This window comes from Arvicanthis niloticus, chromosome 16 (assembly GCF_011762505.2).
Source record: "Arvicanthis niloticus isolate mArvNil1 chromosome 16, mArvNil1.pat.X, whole genome shotgun sequence".
Lineage (NCBI taxonomy): Eukaryota > Metazoa > Chordata > Mammalia > Rodentia > Muridae > Arvicanthis > Arvicanthis niloticus.
In genome coordinates, this window is record NC_047673.1 from 15,330,414 (window position 1) to 15,353,839 (window position 23,426).

Below are 23,426 nucleotides of genomic sequence, written 5' to 3' on the forward strand. Positions count from 1 at the left end.
TCATTCCAACTTGAAGTCCAATTTATGTACTGGTTAGGACAAACAGACCCCTTTTTTATATCCCAAGATATAAAAAACATCCAATCTAGAGTGCTACCTGGCAAGTTATATTTGCAACCTCTCCTGATGAGAGTAACAGTTGCAGGGAGCTGTTACTCTACTTCTCCATAACTGCCCCCCCCCACCTCCGCTTTCTCTCACTTCTGTTGTTTTCAACCTCGAGAAAATGAAATCAACAACTCCAGCCTAGGAAACCAGTGGTGATGGTGGAGGGTTAGTGCTCCATTGGAAGAGTAACTCTCCACTGAGTTCTCTTAGCTCTGGAACGCTGGGTGTTTGTTTCCTTCATGGCTGTGGTCCTGTCCCTTCGGCCTTTATAGAAAATATGTCCATCTTTAGATAACAGTTTATAAAGAGATTCACAAGGGTCAATGTGCTGAGAGTAGATGACTGTCTGGTATCAGCCCTGGGTGGGACGTCTATCCATACCCTCACGGGAGCACTGCAGAGGGACGTCTCTCCATACCCTCACGGGGAGCACTGCAGAGGGACGTCTATCCATGCCCTCACGGGAAGCACTGCAGAGGGACGTCTATCCATACCCTCACGGGGAGCACTGCAGAGGGACGTCTATCCATATCCTCACGGGGAGCACTGTAGAGGGACGTCTCTCCATACCCTCACGGGGAGCACTGCAGAGGGACGTCTATCCATACCCTCACGGGGAGCACTGCAGAGGGACGTCTATCCATACCCTCACGGGGAACACTGCAGAGGATGGAGTAAGGACAGGGCTGTGAAGGCTGCCGCTGCACGCGTGCACTCACTGCAGCTACGGTCACCAGATCAAGACAGTCACACTGCAGCATGGATGGAGAAAAGGTTCAGAGACTGCACCCCCAGCTGAGGAGCTACTGGCAAACTGATGGTGGCCGGAGAAGAGTTACTTTTCTTTGGGGTGTGGTTGCTGGGAGGTAGGACTTGCTTAAGCAGATGGTCCCACATCGACATGCACACAGACTGAACTAATTAACTCAGTGGGATAAAAAAAAGAGAGAATGAGAATGAAGAAGGCAGAGGGGTCCCATCTGGATGGAAAGTTAGGGTGGATACAATCGAGATGCTTGCATCCATGTATAAAGTCAGAGAATAAATAAAAATTTTAAACAAACCTAAATGTTCTTCCTGTCACCTCCCCTGACAGAAATCATCCTCATCTTCAACCTGACCTTCTCATTCCTTTCATGTGAGGTAGGAATTGTAACTCCCTCCCCAGATAACAACACTAGAAAGTTTACTGATCAAGGTTAGGTTTCAGGGCTAGTTGAGAACCCCCAAGTGCTCAGAAGCATTCCCCACACTGCCCCACCCCCACCACCTCTGCAATCCTGTCTTCAGCCTCTGTGCTCACACCACAGAGTTCTGTAACTTCCCAACGAATTCGACTGTGCAGCCAAACACTGACCAGGCTGCAAGACCTCACTGACTCCTTTCACTTGGGTAGCAAAACTCAGCCTGTTTTCATCCTTCTGCTTCTATCCAGGCTTTTTCCCCACTTCCTTCAAATTATCTTCAAACCAAGAGAGGTGGACATCAAGCTCTGGGTTTGATTGAGAGCCCCTGCTTCAATAAATGAGGCAGAGGAGCAACTGAGGAAGACATGTGACAGCAACCTCAGGCCCCACACTCACACCTGCGTACCCACACTCACACCTGTGTACCCACACACTTGAATCAAACACCAGCTCTACATCTGTGATATACTCCCAACGCAAGTCCACAGTAGCGACATTCACAGCAGCCCAGAGGTGGAACAGCTCATCAGTGGGTGAATCCATAAGTGTGCAAGTCGCAGGACAGGCCCAATGAGGTATTCTTCAACCACACAGAACGCACAAGCGCTGATAACTGCTGCCATGCAAATGGACACTGACAGTACCAGGTCAGAGAGGCCACACAGAGAACATACTAGTTCAGACTGGCTTTGAACTAGAAATCCTCTCTGCCAGTGGGACTGTAAGCACCTCCTTTCAAGTGGTAACGAGTGGAGAGTGGTGCTATGAGAGGCAATGGACGTGCAACGAGCAAACTGCACACTACCCAGCTGGGTTTACAACAGCTGGGTTTATAGTCTGCTTATTTGGCCTCAATTTCAATTTTTTAAAAAAGATTTATTTTATGTAGTATTTTATGTACATAAGCACACGGTCACTGTCTTCAGACACACAGAAAGGGTCATTGGATACCATTACAGATGGTTGTGAGCCACCATGTGGTTGCTGGGAATTGAACTCAGGACCTCTGGAAGAGCAGTCAGTGCTCTTAACCACTGAGCCATCTCTCCAGCCCCTCAATTTCAATATTTTAAAAATCACTTTTAACTGTGTGTGTGTGTGTGCATATCTGTGTCTGTGCACATGAGTGCAGGTCCCACAGAGGTCTGAAGTTACTGGTGGTTAGGAGTCACTGGATATGGGCGTTGGGATTCAGATGTGGGTCTCTGCAAGAAGCAGTACATGCTCTTCACCCCTGCACCATCTCTTCAGACCCACATTATTCTTGTCAGGACAGTGAATACCACAGAGTGCAAAGGAACTAAAAGAAAATGGAAAAAATATTTAAAGACTATAGAGCACTTGCAAAGCATGAAAACGACCCTTGGCTTGAGCCAGCAAACCAGACCACACAAGCCTGTAAGATACCGAATGAGTAAGTGCATTATATTGTCATGGTATTACTCAAAGGTTGCAGTTTCAGCTGTGGAAAAGAATTCCTGAGGATTTGGTAACAATTTAAAACAGATTCTGCAAACAAAGTAGCTAGCAACTCTTTGTCTAAATGTTAGTCTTGTGACACAGATCAACTTTTGGGAGATACTGCTTCTCATCTGCTTCCATTCAACGCAACCAGTTCTGCACAGTAGTGTGTTAAGTTCTGACACAACCTCTGTTTTTCTTTTTCATGAATGCAAGGATCTACCTCAGATTATGGTAAGAGAGGAAAAAAACGAGCCCGTGAGCAGCTTTATGCCCTACTAACTGTTCTGCATGTGGCAGTGTCCAGTGTCTAAGCCCAACTCAGTGACACAAGGTGAAAGAGCCATTCTTTCTGCTAACACCCTTCTCTTCCCTGTGAGGAAACATATCACAGAAGCACAACTTACCGCAAAGATCTTTAACAGTGTTTTCATGTAGAGCTTTCGGATACCAAAGGATACTCCAAAGATGGCAGGGACAATGATGAAGACGAGCAGCAGGGTGAAGAGGACGGTCAGGGAGATGCCCAGGAGGTTGACAATCAAGCTGTCAAAAGGCAGCAGCAGGAACATGGTGGAGGACGCACGTCAGGCTGGTGCCCTCTTTTCCACACACAAACACGTCCCTCAGATGGTCCCTTCAGGCAGCACAGGCCTTGGAAAGGCAGCCAGTCCCTCACGGGTGACAAACTCCATCTCAAAGTTCATGTCATCCAACTGCCTGAATCAGAGCTCTGGTGCAGAACAGTAGAAGAGAAGGGTCACAGGAGCACCCCAGAACTGCCAGGGCTCCGGGCACAGATAAGAATCTGTGGTGAGGAGGCAGGAACAGCACCTGAGTCCTGAGTGTCCGGGCAAGCGAGTGGCAAGGGACAGTTTTCTGTTCAGCTGCGTGGCTGCCTCCAAGGCTTCACTTTCCTCCTGCCCCAAACCATTCAGCAGGTGAATTTGTCCTAAAGGTCTGTATTGTCAAAAGTACCAACAAGAGTTCACCTTGCTGCCAGAAGAATCTGAAACTCCAGTAGACAAGGGTAGCTGCTGGCACTTCACACCCAAGGCTTCTGAATGTCAGTATGTAGAAATTAAGTAACGTTTACAAAATTCCTTCATAAGCTAAAACTGAGTTCACTATAAAGAGTTCATAGCTGGTCCCATGCTCCCTTGGGGAGTTCCTGATGCTGGCGGACCCAGGACCCTCCTACCCGGAGAGCCCCAGCCTTCGCCAGTAGCACACAGAGGCTGGCACAGAACGTCTCATGCTGCCTGTACCGAGCACCGTTCCAGACACGCCTGGCATTGGTGTCCTCTAATACTCTTCTCCTTAAGGCACCCTTCTCAGCGGTGACCTGGGTTCTTGGCAAAAGGTTGTTTACATGCTGCCAGAGCTGGGGGTGGAGATAGAAACACCATCAGTCACACAAAGCAAGAGAAGTGTTAATATGCTTCCATATGTGTGGCAAGGGACAGCTGTGGTAAGGTGAACCCACAGGCTGCTTCTCTATCATCAAGGTCAAAAGGGAACAGGCAAATAGATACAGCATGGGAGAAAAATGGACATTTCCAGTATTTTCAACCACAATGAGAGCAATGGCCATGCATGTCAACTTTCTGATGATAGAGATTTTGAAAGGTAAGGGTACAATATGAGATGTCAATGCTCTGACTTGTCCCATAGTTACCCAGAGTTCTTTATAACAGACGCAACTGCAGGACTAGCTTTGTACTCTTCCTACTGTAATTCTTACTGACACAGGAAAATCACTGGTTCTGTCCCTCTCAGGACCAGGCAACAAAAGTTAAGGCATTGTTAACCAGGCATGCTCTTCTTCATTTGCTGCTTAGTTTGTCTTAACTTGAAGGACAGTTCTATTGGTAAAAACAGAGCTCCCCCAATGGCTTGCAGGTACACAGTTTGCAACTGTAAGAATATATCAGGATTAAGATAACCTGTCTCCTAAAGCTAGACAGTACAAATTTTTAGTATTCTGTGTTAATACTACCATACATGACTTAGTACTAACAAAATTCCTAGAAATAGAACTGTACAGGAAAAGGAAAAATATATTTAAACTTTTATAAGATATTTATCACATTTCTTCCATAGAAAGAACTATGCCCTTTCAGTCCACTTCACTACACTGGCTGCTCATAAAATTCTACTATTTCAAAAATCTCATGAAAGTAGTCTAATATATAGTGCTCATTCCAAACTAAAAGTTAACAATGCAAGTCCTGAACTTGGGAGCATCCTATCAAATTTTTCTAGCAAAAATGCTTACCACATGGTGCTGGGGACAGAACCCAGGGCCTTCCTTGACTAGTCTGGACAAGCACTCTTAGCAGAGCTACACCCCAGTCACTGGGAGGGCTCTGGCTCTCCAGGAGTCACTTTCCAGCTCTGTCCCAATACACAGTTCAAGAAACCAAATAGGTACAGACTTCACCACCAATTCTGCTTAGTGTTTTATGAACGATGTGTGTTACCTCAGGGCTGACAGAGTGGCTCAGTGGGTAAAGGCACTTCCATCAAGCTTGAGGCCTAGGATCTGTTCTCCAGGACCCACATGGTACAAGAAAAGAATCCCCATACGCTATCCTCTGATTTCCAAATATGCACTATGGCACATGTATGTGGACACATGCGCACACAAAATAAAAGTAATAAAAATATTTCACCTGCTTATCTCTTTTCTGTCAGCGTATTTTGTTTCCATTTTCCAATTAGTAAATGAAATGAGGCAAACAGGGACTCAGTTCTCCTGTATTTGATTCCTACACATCCCCAGCTAGCTCATGGTCAGATCCCAACACAACACTTCAGTGTCACAAATCATGAACAACTGTTCCTGCTTCTCGTTACCACTTCTTCCATTTTCAAATTACTGCCAATATTTGCTGAATGCTTACAACACAAAAGGCACTAAGGTAAAAAGCATTATCCACATACTGTCCTCATTTAGTCTCTAACAACTCCATTTACAAATGAGATGATAAAATTTAGGAGATTAATTAAACCTTCTCAGGTCATACAACTCAGTACAGCAGAGATCCAGAGAAGGGCCCATCAGTCTCATATCATGCTCTTTAACAACACTTACAGCTTCCTACATCCCAGACTATCCTGAAATAACCAATCAGCACCTCACTTGTGCCAGGTGCCATGGGACTTCCTGTAGAAAGAAAAACCACAAGGCAGACCTGGAATTAATCTTCTGTTCTCAGAATCCAAGTACATGTGTGTTTTGTTTTTTCATTTTTATAAACTGGCTAAACTCATTATACATGCCAGATTTCTAACCACATCCCCAAAGTGACTGAGGAATTTGCGTCACTGAGTTTCTTACACCTATCAGGGCCTAGCCTAATGCAAGAAGCCACACCTCCACTCCACCCTCTATCCTGTCCCCCAACCCCCCCTCCAGCCCCATTCCCTTTGGCCAGAAATCCCATGAGAAGATGCAGCGAGAGCCCTCTGTCCCACTGGCCAAGGTTACTTCCAGTTCCATGGGCCCAGCATGACTGTCCCATATCAGATTTGACCCCACAGGTCAAAGTTTTGAACATTTTTCTTTCTATCACAATCAACTGAGAATTCCCAAGGTTATTCTGGGTTCATGTCCCCAAAACACTAAAATAAACACATGGAGCAACACCCTACTTTCTTCACTTCGGCAGGAGTTGACCAACACACAGCTGGCTAGGGTTTGTTTTATAAGGCTTTGGAGCTTGGTGTGGCTTTTACAACCTTAAAGAGATGTGGAAACAAGGAGGTGTGACAGAGACGGAGGTCTACAAGAGCCTACAATATTGATCACTGATCCTTTCCCCCATGAGAGACAGTAACCTCTACTCTTCCTTTCCCTCTTAGAGTACTTGCTCATAAAAGCTGGACTCCAAACCAGAAAACCCTGAACTAGTCTGACAAGTTCTCTGGCCAACACCAGTACTCACGTAAATTCTTAGAAGTCAAGGAAACAATATACAAGCTGCAGTTATAAAATAACTTCCTGCAGAGTCTGGAGGATTAGCAGAGATAGTAAAGGCAGAGGTAACCTGAAATGTCAGAAAACTTCGTCTCAAGAAACACACATCATCACAATCTCTTAAGGGTGTGCGGTAGGGAGATCATTAATTAGTATTTGCTTATTCTCTTAGCTTCTACAGCCAGACTCCTGCCAAACTGAGAATCATGCTCCTCCCCATCCCCCGCAAACCCTACTCAACTGTTTCAGAGACAAACACAAGAACCAACTAGTTCTGAATCTGTCAGGAAGGAAGAGAGTTTCTCTGTAGTTAGAGACAGTGGATCACTGAGCCAGCAAAACTTCTTAATCCTGAGTGGCAAATCTGGGCCTCTTAGGTCTCCAAATGTCCTCAATTATTGGAGTGACTAATTCAATATTTACATATTAGACAGATCGTATGTGCTGGATATTATGTTAATAGTCAGTAAACAAACAACCTATAGACAAGAGTTAGGTGAAAAAGCAAGCACAAAGTCATTTCAAACTTTCATGATGGCTAAGTAGAAAAAGACAAGAGCCCCAGAAAAGGATGGGAAAGGAACTATTTAAAGTCATTTAAAGCTCTATGCCAGTTCAGATCTATTCACAGGTACGTGGCAGGAGCCATTACCACTCCTAAACACAAAAATAAATCTTTTCAGAAAGTATTCTGAGAAATAACGTATCTTCTTCATCAGGTGACCCACAGCCATTAGAATATGAAAAGAATGATAACAGAATATGATAGTTATCATATGGTAACTCTAAAGAAATAATAAAAGTACCCTTTTATTAAAAATAAATGAAGGCTGGTGGGATGGCTTAATAGAAGTGCTTGCTGTACAAACTGGATGATCTAAGTATGTTCTCCGGATAGAAGGAGAAGACTGATTCTAAAAGCTGTCCTCTGATCTTTACATGTCCAGACATGTGCCCACATGTGTGTGCATGAAAAGTGACTCCAAAAGCTGCCTGAACTTTGTATGTTCATACACATGCTTGCATGTGTGTGCATGTTTAAATTGTTTAGGCCACATAGGGATAGGTGAATTTTTTAAGCACATAAAATGCAATGCTTGTCACAGATTAAATGCTAATTAACAATTCATACCATCCGCTCCCCTGCTCCCACGCCCCCATCGGCAAGGAACTGTCAGAGTTAGCTGTATATGTCAACTTTACACAGTCTTCACACATAGATCTGTGAAAGAAAGCATCACTCAAACTAGACCAACTTGAGGGTATGTCTGCTGAGGACTGTTTTAACTGTTAATTGACACAAGAGGGTCAGTCCACTATAGGTGGCACCATTCCCTGATTAAATACCCGTGAGTTGTATAAGAAAGCTAATTAACAATAAATGAGCAAGCCAGCAAGCAGGCTACCTGTTCCAGTTCCTGACCTGACTTCCCTCAATGACTGAAGTGTAACCTAGAAGTTTAAGTCAAATCTACCCTTCTTATCTACAATTGGTATCTGCCACAGCAGCAACACTAATACACATAGAGCAAGACCAAAACTCAACGTTTGACTGTGGACACCAAACTTTAAGTAGTCTTAGAGGTAAAGGGATTTCATGGGGTCCCAAAATCCACAGGCAGAAGAAGAAGAAGAAGAAGAAGGAGAAGGAGAAGAAGGAGAAGGAGAAGAAGGAGAAGGAGAAGAAGGAGAAGGAGGAGAAGGAGAAGGAGGAGAAGGAGAAGGAGGAGAAGGAGAAGGAGGAGAAGGAGAAGGAGGAGAAGGAGAAGAAGGAGAAGGAGGAGAAGGAGAAGGAGAAGAAGGAGAAGGAGAAGAAGGAGGAGAAGGAGGAGGAGGAGGAGGAGGAGGAGGAGGAGGAGGAGGAGGAGGAGAAGGAGGAGGAGGAGGAGGAGAAGGAGGAGAAGGAGGAGGAGGAGGAGGAGGAGGAGGAGGAGGAGGAGGAGGAGAAGGAGAAGGAGAAGGAGAAGGAGAAGGAGAAGGAGAAGGAGAAGGAGAAGGAGAAGGAGAAGAAGAAGAAGAAGAAGAAGAAGAAGAAGAAGAAGAAGAAGAAGAAGAAGAAGGAAAGAAGGAAAGAAAGAAAGAAAGAAAGAAAGAAAGAAAACAGACACTCCCAGTAAGCAGCAAGTACTGAATTAAAAGAGAGGGGAAAAGATAAGTATAAAACGACAACAAAAGATGTGACTTGAACTTCTACTGGTAAGCCAGCTGTGGTGGCCCATTCATGTAATCCCAACACTCAGGAGACTGAGGCAGGAGGATGAAAGTTCAAGGCCTTCCTTCCTCATATAATAAGTTTGAGGAAAGCCTAGAAAACATGACACTGTCTCAGAAACCTAAACAAAACCAAACCAAACCAACCAACAGCATTATGGTAAATTTTACCAAACCACTGTGTTGATGAAAACTATAAAATACCCTCAAACATCACTGGTTAAAGAGTTAACATGTTTATGTTATGATCTCTTTGAAGAATGACTTAGCAATTGTCATAAAGCTTAATTGTGTACCTTAAATCCAGCAAATACTACTTACAGAAGTGTAAGTAATAAATGAATAAATGAAAGCAATGGTTCTCAGCCAGGGCTGATTTTTTCACACCCCTTGGAGCATTCCCCCTGCAGCTATGTTTGGGGATATGAAGAGGGATACTCCAGGCACCTGGTGTGATGGAGCTAGGATGTTACTAAATATGCCAGACACAAGATTTCCACAACAAAGATTCACCTTGTCTAAATTTTTATAGGGCTGAAGCTGAAAACCTTATACTAATACATCTACAAAAGGAATTAGGTACAGCTGTACTTTAAATATCTAAAAGGCAAAAGAAAAAAAAAAAAAAAAAAGCCAAGTCCCATCAGCAGAAGACACAATAGCACACTATCTTTTGAAAGACCAAGATAAACTGTAAAAATGTCTCAGTGGTTAAATGAGCTTGCTGTACAAGTATGAAGACCAGCATTCATGTCTTAGAATACACACAAGAGCTGGGCGGTGGTGGCGCACGCCTTTAATCCCAGCACTCCGGAGGCAGAGGCAGGCGGATTTCTGAGTTCGAGGCTAGCTTGGTCTACAGAGTGAGTTCCAGGACAGCCAGGACTACACAGAGAAAACCTGTCTCGAAAAAACAAAAAAAAAAAAAAAAAAAAAAAGAACACACACACACACACACACAAGGCTGTATCCAGAGCACAACTGTGTCCTAGCTCTGAAAACAGGTGGATCACTAGGGCAGGCTGGCTTCCAGACAAGCTAACCTCCCTACCACCACCCCCCAAAACCACACACACACAAAACAAACAAACCCCAACAACCCCCCAACCCCAAAAAACAACAAACCAAACAAAAAACAGGTTTAGGGTGAGACTTTGCCTCAAAGAAAATAGAAAATAGGGTGAGAGGACACTTGATACCCTCTTCTGGCTTCTGTGGGCCTACACAAGTGTGTGCATACACTCACCACTCACATAGAGACATGCAGATGAATAAATCTCTGTGTGTGTGTGTGTGTGTGTGAGAGAGAGAGAGAGAGAGAGAGAGAGAGAGAGAAAGAGAATGAGAGAATAAGAGAAAGAGAATGAGAGAATGAGAGAGAGAGGGAGGGAGGGAGAGAGAGAGAGAGAGAGAGAGAGAGAGGAAGGAGGAGGAGGGGGAGAGGTCAAGTGCACTCATGGCAGAACACCAGCTCAGCTATGCCTCAGGGATCTACTCCCCAACACAACATCAAGGTAGGGGAAGCACATCTTCGTACATAATGATAAAACAAACAAACAATGTTTTAGCAGAATGTGATGGCTTCTGCTTTCGAGCCTAACACTAAGGAGGCTGAATCAGGAGGATTGCAATTTTGAACCAGTGTGGGCTACATACATAGCCCAACCCTGTTTCAAAAATAAAAACTCCGAGTTGGAAGCAGAATAATGTCTATAATAAATACCAATTATGAGGAAGGAAATGAAAAATATACCATGTTTATAGATGTTTGCATACAGTATCTCTAGGGAAGTATACTAAGACACAGGCTCCATGTTGTTGGATCAATCACCTACAGAATTAGTGCATCAGACTGTTCATCCTTTGAGCATCTTTAAAACTGCATTCAGGATTTTCAGTAGGTAAGTTTCAGTTCACTCAAAAGAGACATCCTAAGGTTTGAATCCTGGCTCACTTCCTTATTAGTGTGAATGGGATTTGGGTCAATTACTTCAATCTCTTTCACCTACTGACAGGGAAGTCTGCTCAAAGAATGTAAAAGCTGGCTATCACTATAAAAACAAAAATTCAGGCCCACATGAGAAAAGGGAATGGGAATGCAGTGTTGGTAGGAAGTGTTGTTATTAGCTATCCACTATGGAAAATCAGTATAGAGCGCTCAAAGCAATAAAAATGGAACTTCAATATGACCCAGCAACTCCACTGCTTTTCTAAGAGAGGAAACCATTACACCCAAAGATACATGTTTACTGTGGCACAAGGCACAATAGTTACAATATGTCCTACTATGTACCCAAGTAATAAAATAAGGAATCAACTCAGCTCCCTTCAGTAGATGAATGAGCATACAAAAAATATGTCTGGTATATATAAACAATAGATTGTATTTAGGTATAAAAATGCAGTTCCCATTTACAGCAGCATGGATGGAATCAGAGGTCAATATTAGGTAAGTAAGTGGGACTGTGAGGGGTTTTTTGTTTGTTTGTTTGGTTTTTTTTTTATCTAAAGGCTTATATATTTGGTAAAGATCAATAACAAGATGCCCATACAATCAGAAGTGTAACCCAATACCCAACCTAGATATACCAACTACCTTTGACTGGCGCAGACACGTGAACATCCGCCTCCATGTTCGCCTCTCTCTCTCCTCTCATCCAACTGTGGAGGTTTTCTCTACTGGCCTATTTAAAATTATGAAACATGGACCTCAAATCTCTGCCAACAGTACCAATCAACCAGATCAAGCTATCAGTTCTTATCAGCAAATGCTTGATAAATCCAAAGTATAAATATCAATTATCATTTCAAAGCCAGAGGCAACAAGATGGTAACAAGCCACAAAGTTATGAGTTAACCACTGAGAATCCAGTCCAACCTCTGCATTGTATGAGCTCTAAGAGTTACCTATTAACTAAGATATACCACAGAGCAGAAGCAGTCCATATGTCAGAGCTGAACCCAGGTCTAGAGGTCTTGCTGCTCCTGGAATAACTTTCACATTAGCTTTGGGTAGGTTAAACATCAGATCTATCCAATGCTTATTTATTTATTTATTTATTTATTTCTCCTCCTCCTCCTCCTCCTCCTCCTCCTCCTCCTCCTCCTCCTCCTCCTCCTCCTCTTCCTCTTCTTCTTCTTCTTCTTCTTCTTCTTCTTCTTCTTTTTTAAGATTTATTTCTTTTACACTTCAGACACACCAGAAGAGGGTATCAGATCCCATGGCTGTGAGCCATCATGTGGTTGCTGGGAATTGAACTCAGGACCTCTGGAAAAAGCAGTCAAGGCTCTTAACTACTGAGCCAACTCTCCAGCCCCCAATGCTCATTTCTAATGTGACAGCAAACATGACTTCCAGGCTGGGCTGACTTCACTTTAACTGTTATCAGTAGTGAAACAGAAATAACAGCTTGAATGGGGTGCTGAAACTCAGTAGGAAGTTATGTTTCCCAAAATACAGAGAAGCACTGAAAAAGGAACCCCAGAGAGTCCCAAGTGTGCATACATTTGAAGTCAGCTTTGGGTAAGATAAATTATCTAAGGTAGAGTCAGTTTACAACAGGTAAAGGATGACTCTGCTCACTAGGAAGGAGAGTGAAGCTGGGTTAAGACTTTTGTCCTGTCTGTCCAGTCCCCTGCCTCACCACTCCCTTCCCCATTCTGAACTCACTAGGGTTAGCAATGGCTAATAAGTAACATAGTAATCCAAACAATAGAAACGTCTCTTGAAGCTAGGGGGAAAACCAGTATTTTAATCTTGTTTTTTATCCACTTAAAAACAATATGATGGCTCAGCAGTGAAGAGCACTTGTTTTTGCAAAGGACCCAGGACTGGTTTCTGGCATTTATATGGTTGTTGACAAACATGTAACCCTAGCTACAGGTTACCAGATGCCTTTTTCTGGCTTTTTCAGGTATTGCATGCACATTGTACACACATACTATGGGTAGCTAGCACATACATTTTTAAAAATCAGAAAGGGAGGGCTGGGGGTGGGGGTGGGCAGGAGACATGGCTTACTGATCCAGAGCACTGGCTCCTCTTGCAGAAGACCCAGATTTGGTTCCCAGCACCCACATGGTCTATACATGTTTATATAGTTATAACTCTAGCTCCAGGGGGCCCAATGTCTTTAGGCCTCAAATGGCAGGCACACTGGATGCATATGATGCTTATATACACACAAACAACACTCACATACACATAAAAATAAATCCTAAAATTTAAAAAGGGATAATGTGGGCCCTAGCAAGATGGCTTAGTAAGGACACTAGCTGTGAAAGCCGCAAGTGCCAAAGTTCAAACCAGCAACACATGTGACAAAGCAGCTCAGTAACAGTGATTCCACGTTTTAAGTGAGGCTGTTGAATCCTTATGCAAAAGGGTGTTTTTGTTGTTGTTTTACGGCCAGTAACAGGGCCAGCAAGATGGTACAGGGTATAAAGATGCTTGTCACTAAGCCTAATGATCTGAGTTCAATTCCTAGGAATGACATAATGAAAAGAGAGAACCAGATGGGAATACTGATGCACATCTTTAATACAAGGGAGAAGCAGACAACAGCTCCCTATGGCTCTGAGGCCAGCCTGGTCTACATAGTAAGTTCTAGGACACCAGAGCTACATAGTGAGATTCTGTCTTAAGAAACATGAGAACTGACAAGCTGTACCAACTTCCACCCTCACACCATAGAACACACAGAAGCTCCTGTATGTATGCAGACACATACACAAGTAAATATTTTACACGTCAGTAACAAACTCAATGAAGGCATAATTAGTGGTGATGACATGTGAACGCCTAGAGGGGACATATGAATGGCAAATAATCATGAAAAGGTGCTCTGTATTATGTCAGGGAAATGCAAATTCAAATTACACCCCCTTTTCCATTCATGAGCATGTGTAAAACTAAAAAGACAGCTTTATCAAGGATGGGATGTATAATAACTGCAACTCTTTGTACCCCTAGTAGAAATACAAAATTCAATATAATATAGAGTTTGACTAAACATGAAGGACCTCAAGGTCATCGCAGGACACCTTGAGACAAAGTTCTTAGCATAAAGATTTCCTCAAGAGAGACAAAGGACAGGGAATAAGAGATAGACAGGAAACAGAAGACAAGGGAGAGGGGAATAGATATTTGTCCCAGGAGGACCAAGGACTGCCTCTGAATAGAGAGGAGACAAGATGGCCCATGGGCAAATGGCAGTTCATAAAGGCAAGTGGGGGACCTTGTGCTAGGATGAGCTGGTTGACTTTGATTGGGCATGTTAAAACAGCCAGAGGGGGGATGGTTTTGATGCTGGACTTCAATACTTTGATAGCTGGACCTTGGTAGTCAGCCTCAGGAGGAGGAAGTAGCCAATTAAAGAAACAGACCTTGGTGGCTAGCTTTAGGAATGTCATCTAATAAATTAGCAAAAGAGAGAATGGCAAAGGGGAAGGCAAAAGCTATTGGTGCCATGTTTGCCATGCGTGGGCCTGCTACAGCCTATCAAACCATACTGTGATAGTTTATGTTTTCTGGTCAAGGACAATTTAAAAAGAAAGAGCTGGGAGCGGTGGCTCAGAGCTGAAATCTCAACACTTGAGAGGGTGAACCAGGGGGATCATGGGTTTGAAGCCAGCCTGGACTACAATGGCTCAGGACAGCCTGAACTATAGAGATTTTGCTTCAAAAACTAACACTGCTTGTGAGTCTAAGAGTGCCCAGGACCCTGGAGGCAGAAGCACAGACATCCCTGAGTTTGAGGCTAGCCTGGTCTACATAGTGAGATCCAGGTCGGCCAGGGCTACATACTTAGATCCTGTCTCACATACATACTTCCAACGTGCGCGCGCACACACACACACACACACACACACACACACACACACACACACACGTACTAAGGGGGTGGGTGTATGAGTTACTGTCTTCTTGTGGGAGAAGACAGCACAAGCACTGCAATCCCAAACTTAAGAGGTAGGATGAATGGCCAGCAGAGATCTATGGAGACTAAACAAGACTGTATTAAACTCTATCTCAAATACTCAAGAGGTGGGGGAAGTGGGACATGGTGGGACAGCTGTTTAGCTACCTGCAAGGCCAGAGGCTCAATCTATAACACTGTAAACTATGAAACACATAAGGCTAATTTTTAAAAATCATTTTAAAACGTTAATGCATTTTGAGTGTGTTTGCTTCTGTGCAGGTCAGAGGACACCTTGCAGAGTCAGTTCTCTTCTTTCACCATGTGTCCTAAGGAACAAACGACAAACGGTTGTCAGGCTTAATGACAAACACCTTTTCCCACTGAGCAATTTCAGCAGTCCATGGTTTTTTAAATTTTTAGTTGACAGTGTATTAAAGGGTGATCTTTTAATACACATTATCAAATCTAAAGCAAACTAGCATATCACTTTTACATTCTTTTCAAAGCAGCTATCATAAACATTAAAACTGTAAATATGCTTATATTTTTAGTAAATAGTACTGACTTAAAACCGTTTTAAAGGGAAACCCTGAAAATAATATTTCCAACTAATAAAAGAGAAAGTGTTTTTCTCACCCTATTATTAGAGGTGGAAGCGTGGACAAGCCCAGAGGACACGAGTGAACCCCCACTTATGGACACTGAGCTAGTGACATAGCTGGATCATGGCTTTGGCTTTGATCTGATTTTAACTGTGCCCTGAATCTTCCCTCTTGAAACAAGAAGGTATATAAATATTGTCTTTATTTTACAGAAGCACACTTTTAAGAGATATATGGATTTTTACAGTGCTGAAATTTTTGCCAGGCATGGTGGCACATGCCTTTAATTCCAGGACTACATACTTAGATCCTGTCTCACTACATACATAAACTTAAAGGGTGAGGGATTTAACTCAGTAGTAGAAAGCCTGCCTAGAATACACACGATACTTCCAGCGCACACGCACATACACACACACACACACACACACACACACACACACACACACACGTACTAAGGGGGTGGGATGAGGCAGAGGCAGGAGGATCTCTGAGCTTAAGGCCAGCTTGATATATATATACATATAGTAAATTTCAGGACTATATAATAGAGAAGCAGTTCTCAACATGTGGGTCACAACTTTTAACAAGAGTTGCCTAAGACCATCAGAAAACACAGATATTTACATGACTCTTTTTTTTTTTTTTTTTTAAATATATTTATATGAGTATGCTGTAGCTGTCTTCAGACACACCAGAAGAGGGCACCAAACCCCATTACAGGTGGTTGTGAGCCACCATGTGGTTGCTGGGAATTGAACTCAGGATCTCTGGAAGATTGGTCAGTGCTGTTAACTGCTGAGCCATCTCTTCTGCCCATGGTTCTTAATAGTAGTGAAATTAGTTATGAAGTAGCAACAAGAATAATTTTATGGTTTGGGGTCACCACAACACAAGGAACTATATCAATGGATCACAGTATTAGGAAGGTTGAGAACCACTGTAATAGATCCCGTCTCAGAGATTGTTGAAGGCCGTGAGACTTTTAAAGTTATGTTTTATACTGTGATAGTAACATGAGGTCTTACAATAAATAAGAAAGGGGAAACTATGGTTTTAACAGTGATGTATTGTGTTAAGTTGACAAGGGGTCAATTGTGCTGGTTAGTTTTTGTCAACCAAACATTAAGTTTCCTGGGAAGTTGGGTGTGGTGGTAAACACCTTTAATCCCAGCACTCTGGGGGTAGAGGCAGGTGGATCTTTGAGTTGAGGGCAGGCTGGTCTACAGAGTAAATTCCAGACAGTCAGAGTTACACAAAGAAAGCCTGTCTTAGTAACAGAGTTACCTAAGGCAAAGGAACCTCACCTGAGGAGTTATTTCCATTAAATGTCCTGTGGGCATGTAAGTGAGACACTTTATGAAACTGAGTGGTGCCATCCCTGGACGGAGGAATCTAGCTGTATAAGGAAACTGAGCAAGCCAATAAGACGATTTCCACCATGGTTCCTGTCCTGATCTTCCTCGATGATCGACAGCGATTGGGCTATGTAAGCCAAACAGACCCTTTCCTCACAAAGTAGCTTTCAGTCACCCTGTCTATCAGTCACTTTTCCATCGTTGTGACAAAACAGCATGGCCAAGGCAACTTACAGGAGCATGGGCTTATGGAGCTATGCTGGTAGAGGGATAAAAAGCCCATGAGGACAGGGAAGAGGCAGCAGGCATGGCAGCGCCACAGGATGCTGAACGCTCTTGAATCACAAGCAAGAGGCAGAGTGGGAAATAAAGTGGGAATGGCATGTGGCTTCTGAAGCCTCAAAGCCACACCTCCTAAGCCTCCTCAATGTCACCGACTGGAGATCGAGCATTCAAATGCCAGAGACTGGGGAAGAGGGGATGGGGAATGGGATATGGAAACCACATGGTTTCAACTGAAAGCAAACTAGGACACCATGTCAACTAGATGTGGTTGCTTCCCATTAAGTTCCATCTGTGTGACCGGAACTGTATTGGTTACAAACTTACAAATGACCATCCTGAAAGTAAATTTACAACCATGCACAATACGCACATAGCCTATACCACTACCTAAATCTAAAGTATTCTAAAATCTAGGATTTGCTTATTCTCAACATTACTTGGAGAACACCCCACATTAAGTATAAAAAAACTGGCTCATAAGTAAAACTATAGCTACACACCCATGCTAGCCATTTTGTCACTGTGATCAACATGACAGAGTAACTCAAAGGGAAAAAAAATTATTTGGCTTGGTTCCAGAGAGCTCAGTCTAAGGTTGACTAACTCCAAAGGCTTGGGCAAAATATGGCAGCAGGGTATGTGATAGAACAGGCTGTTCACTTTATGGCAGACAGAAAACAGAGATGGAATACAGAAAGAAGACACAGTTCTGAAGGGCACGGCCCTGTGACTTACATCTTCAGCTAGACCCTTCTCACCTCTCACCATTGTTCAGTAATGCCATCATACGAATACTAAGGGACTAATCCATTCACTAACTCAGTCTACTCATGATCTGTTTCTGTAAATACGTCCAGACACCCTCAAGTGAGCTTTGCTAATCTCCTAAGCATTTCTCAATCCAATGAAGTTAATAATTAAGGTTAACCACCACACAGGATGAAAGGGAAAGGGGAGAGAAACAAAGGTACCTAGTACAAAGATGACTATAATCAATACTCAGTAGTTTTGCCATATGCCGTCAACAGATGGCACGTACTTCAAGTAACTCAGTTAAATTTTTTGTCCAGCTTATCAGTTTAACTTGCACAGGGAATCTCATTAACCCATTCTTAGTCCTCTTGTAAAAATACTTCAGCCCTGAACCAACCAACATACATAGTCACTTAGTGAAGTTGTCCCATTTAAAGCAACCTATGTTTTAAAGACAGGTTATCTCATGTAAGAAATCTTGGTAAGCTATTTTCTGCATGTTATGTACCTTAGTTAATTTATAAAAAACAAAACAAGCAACCAAACCAAACAACTCAACACATTTGATGAAATTCCTTTAATTGAGCCTTGGAACTATGCAGACTGCTGTGTGATATTTAGTACTTTCCTAGTTGCAATATTGTTTCGGGGGAAAAAATTTACCTTTGTAGCACAGCACAAGGGCATTCTGGTCAATGACTACCTACATGACGGTGTCTTTTACTACTGATACACTGTAACCATTTTATTTTGTTGTGAATAGATTTTCTGATGTTCCAATAACAAACTTCCTAATAGTGCCCCACCACTTGAGCTGGGTCCCTAGGGTGATCCCATTAGTGACTGTATTAAATAGTAGTGGATGTTATTTAAATTTCTTCTATTTAATTGCCAAACCATCTTTAAGTCAGTATTTTCCAAAGTCTTCTAAAAGCTGTAATTGAAATTTGTCCTTTGTCCCACACTTATTTTTAAAATAAATGTAAGCACATTTCATTGTACTACTCTGACCTTCATTAGAAAAGCTCATGTTAACATTTCATGATTATAAGTTTTTGAGGGAATCTGAAAGTGGCACTTCATTGTGGCTGAGAAGAAAAACCTAATGCAGAGTTGGAAAGTGGGATGTTCTTCCTAGCCTCAATATTGGCCTCTATGGGTCTGGACAAGTCAAGGAACCCCTCTAAACTTGAAGGCTCATTTGAAAAAAATGAAGACACTGGACAGAATCATCTCAAGTTCTCGCTCATGTATGTGCATACTGAAACCAGAAGTCAGGTCTCTTCCTTAGTCATTTCCACTTTCAATTGCTTTATTATTTTATGAGTGTTTTGTCTTCACGTATATATGTGCATGCCTGGTGTCTGAGGCTAAAAGAGGATGCCAGATCCCCTGGAAGTGAGCTTCAGTGAGCCACTATGTCGATGCTGGGAATCAAACCCAGGACCTCTGGAAGCGCAGCCTGTGCTCTGAATGTCCAAGGCATCTTCTCCAGCCCTGTTTTTATTTTTAATTGTATAAGTATGTGTCTGTATATGACCATGGACATTTGAGGCTATAGGATCACCTGGAGCTAGAGTTACAGATAATTAATTGTAAATCAGCATATGGTGCCAGGATCAACTGCAGGTCCTCTCCAAGAATTTCAGGCTCTCAACTGATGAACCATCTCTCTAGCCCTTCCACCTTAGTGGAACAGGGTCTATCACTGAAGCAGAATCTTATCAAATGGCTCTCAGAATCCTCATCTCTGCCTCCCAGCAGTGAGATTACAGGGGAGTGCCACACCTGGCTTTTCACATGGATGCTGGGGGTCTGAACTCAGATCCTCATGTTTATTCACAGAGCCAGCTCCTCAGCTCAAGGAAGAACTTTTAATAATAGGGTATCTTTCAACACAAACATATTACGATTTTATGCAATGCTACAATTTTCATTGTGAAACCTAAGCCACTTTTGACTTGTAAAGGCTGACTATGAAAAACATCGAGATTGAATATATACAGCTCATTGGTAAAATCAAGTAAATAAATCACACAACCCCAACACACACTCGCACACACTCCAGAGCTAAATTTTTGTTTCTTTCTGAGATAAGTAAAATAAATGAAGATAGAGATATCACATGATTAACCGCGGGTGTTACGAGCATATATGATAATGGACATGTTGCTGTTTTTGCATATCTGAAATTCTCCAAAATATAGATCAGAAAAATTACTCTCAGAAAGAGTTAAGAATATTTAGCAGGCAGGATTACAGTTTTGACCACAGTCTTTGGTTGCAGTGATTTTTATGCCCGTCTTTACAGGGTTGCTATACAATCTTGAAGACATGCTCCTACTCAGCAGAGACTTTTAAAAGTCCTGCTAAAATTAAGGAAAACGAACGAAACCAAAGTTCTTCAAAGGCTATCTACCAGTAACACGCAAGAGTTGGGTATGGGATGGAGCTTAACCTCCGCGAAGGCCGACAATTTCACATAGTTTTTTTTTTTTTTTTCCTATAACCTATGAGCCACCAATGTTATAGCCAAGACAGACAGAAAGTGAATAAATCAAACTTTCAGGTAGGATGCTGCCACTGAGGGCATGGAAACAAGGCGAAAGGGAGTCTGGGGTGTGAAGAAGGCTGGAATCGTGGCAGTCCTGGGGGCTCAGGAAAGTCAAGTAGCATGAAGCAGGGCTGCCCCTATCCGAGGCAAACCTGGACACTGGGGCTCTCAAATGCGTGGGAAGGGGGAGAGGAGGCAGACCCGCAAAAGAAAAACAGTGCAAGCACAGCCCGGGGAAAGGGTGCATTCCAGGGGGGAACCACAGGTGAAGGCGTCTCCACGTGATCTAACGCCCGGTTCTCAGCCACGCTCCTCAGCTCAGGGCCACACCAGGCCCTCCGAGGCGGAGAGCGGCCTGCGGAGAGGAGAGGAGCGTGGTCGGTTGACGAGGAGAGGAGCCGGCTGAGGAGAGAGGAGCCGGGCGGCTGAGGAGAGGAAGGAAGGGAGAGAAGGGGCCGGACGAGGAGGGCAGGGCTGGCCGAGCTAAGGAGCCGGGCGTCTGGAGAGGAGATGAGGAGGCAAGATGAGAACGGCAGGGGTAGCTGAGGAGGAGAGGAGCGGGGCGATTGGAGAGGGGAGCCGAGCGGGGCTGGCTAAGGACAGGAGTGGGGCGGCGCGAAGGAGCTCGGACCGCCCGGCAGCGGCTGCCCCTCCGGTCGGACCCCGGCCCGCAGCTGCCGACCCCGCATCCCACGTCCGGCCGGGGCCAGGGGCGTCCGGCAGGACCAGGTCCCTCCAACTCACCGGCCGTGAGGCTCGGCTCCAGTCCTCGGTGACTGCCGCTCCCGCCCTGCCCTGCCCGCCGCCGGCCCAGGCCTACGTAAGAGCGTGCGCACGCCCGCCTTTGTCTACGCCGCTGGACGTGGACCCCCGCGTCCCGCCCAACCGCGCTTGCGCGGTCCTCCCGGAGGACCGGGGTGGGCGGGGCTCCGGCGATGCTCGCTCCTCGCACGGATGCTCAAGGCGTGAGCCGAGGTCGCTTTCTGAAGGCCCGCCGGGTGTCTGAGCTCCGTCTCCAGAACAGGCAGCGTTCCGGGGCAGAGGGAGATTAGCCCGGCATAGCGAGGTTCGTTTAGTGAGTCTTTGTGGGACTTTGTGTGAGATTCGGTTCCGGCTGCCCACGAAACGTTAGCTGCCTCCCCAGCACCACCCGGCATCCCGGAGCTTCTCTTGACGTAATTGGCTGGTTGGCCAGTTGCCGTTTTTTTTTTTCCTACTTAGCCACAGTTCTAACTAATCTCTCGTCAGACTTGAAGCTCCAAAGAACAGGCTTGTTTTGCTGACGTGGGTTTTTTATATTGGAAGAAAAAGAAGGGATGGGGAACGCACCTCTTTTGCCCACCCCACCCCCTTTTGAGACAGGACGTCTTGTTAATACAGAATTGCCTCAAAAGCTGTGAGATGCCCAATGACCTTCAATTTCTGCACCTTACTGCTTTCACCTCCTGAAGTGCTGGAATAAACTACCATCCCAAGTTTTATAAAGTGCTGGGGCTGCAACTCAGGCCCTCATGCATGCTAAAAGAGCACTCAACCAATTGAACAAACATTCCCAGCCAACGAGTTGCTTGCTTTTCTATACCTCCTACAGTACCTAACCTTTTCCCTAATTCAGGACTTACACTTCCTCTTTTTTCTTCATAAACTTTTACACAACTCTAGGTATGTAACTATAACATAGGTATACAAGACAGATATCTACTAATAATCATAAATTTATTTAAAATCATTTTTGCTATGTATTTGTAGCTTTACTATTATTAACTATTAATGCAAACTTGTGTATTAATGAGATAGATTGCTTACCACTCTTAATATAGAGAAATCAGCTAAATATTTGATACCAAAGGATATAAAACATAAAGTTTCCCAAAGTTTTAAATGTTAGAATTGTCAATGCTGAGAACACTTTTTCACAAATACCTTGTACAAAACAGCATTAGTAAGTTTATGAACATTTCATAAATTAGAGATTCTGCCCTAATCCCAAACCAAAATTGATTTAACAGGTTTTTGTGAGCAGATTAACTGAAGTAGTTTTTAAAATCTAGAGATCTAATACAATGCAAACCTAATACGCTAATTTTGGTGCTTACTTAAAATGCTTACCTGCTGAGGAATGACTACAGGAAAAGATTTTTTAAAGTCATGGTTTCTCTAAATAAACCATTGTTAAACTGAATGTGGTAGCTAATACTCGTTGAAACATTCCATAAATGTAGAGGCAGAAAGATTTAGAAGTTCAGTGTCACCTTCAGCTACACAGCATGTCCAGATCAGCCTGGGCTATCGACACTCTGTCTTAAAACAACCCAAAAAGAACTAGTGAATGAGTCAGTGGGGAAAGGTGCTGTTGTCAAACCTGATGACCTGAATTTAATCCCAGGGATCTACTCTTACAAATTATCCTTTAACCTCTGCAGGTGGACTGGGGCAAAAGCATACTCATGAATACACATGTATGCAAACACACCAGCACACTAGTGGATAAATGTAATAAGAACATTTTAAAAAATAATATAGGGCAGGCATGGTAGCAAACACCTTTAATCTAGCACTCAGAAAACAGAGGCAGTGAATTTCTGTAAGTTCTAGGCCAGCCAGGGTTATATAGTGAGACCTTGTCTCAAAAAAAAACATTACTTAGAAATATAAAAGATACAGGTGGGACTAGAGAGATGGCTCAACAATTCACAGCTCTGGCTGTTCTTCCAAAGGACACCAGCTCCATTCCCAACACTCATGTGGTAGCTTATAACTAACTCCAGTTCCAGGGGGATCCAATGGCCTCTTCTGGCCTTCACAGACACACATGTAGGCAAAACACCCATGAACAATTTTTTAAAGTAAAAATAAAATAAGCAAATAAAAAATTCAAAATCTACTCCAGGTAGTGCCTGACAATAAGATGCAAATGTGAATTCCAAAGTTGAATAGTGAGCAACATCTGTTTTAAAAAATCCTTTAAGGGGCTGGGGAAATGACTGAGTGGGTAAAGTGCTTG

General features: G+C 43.5%; 1 protein-coding gene across 1 annotated transcript in view; it reads right to left on the reverse strand.

Annotated features, from left to right (window-relative positions):
- Positions 1–21,301, reverse strand: part of Gpat4 (glycerol-3-phosphate acyltransferase 4) — a 32,769-nt gene extending 11,468 nt beyond the window's left edge. Inside the window, exons 1-2 of the mRNA XM_034519884.1 lie at positions 21,167–21,301; positions 3,164–4,140 (exon numbers count right to left, since the gene is read on the reverse strand). Coding sequence (XP_034375775.1) covers positions 3,164–3,328 — 165 coding nt within the window. The 5' untranslated portion in view covers positions 3,329–4,140; positions 21,167–21,301. The remainder of the gene's footprint in view (positions 1–3,163; positions 4,141–21,166) is intronic.
- Positions 21,302–23,426: the final 2,125 nt, after the last annotated feature.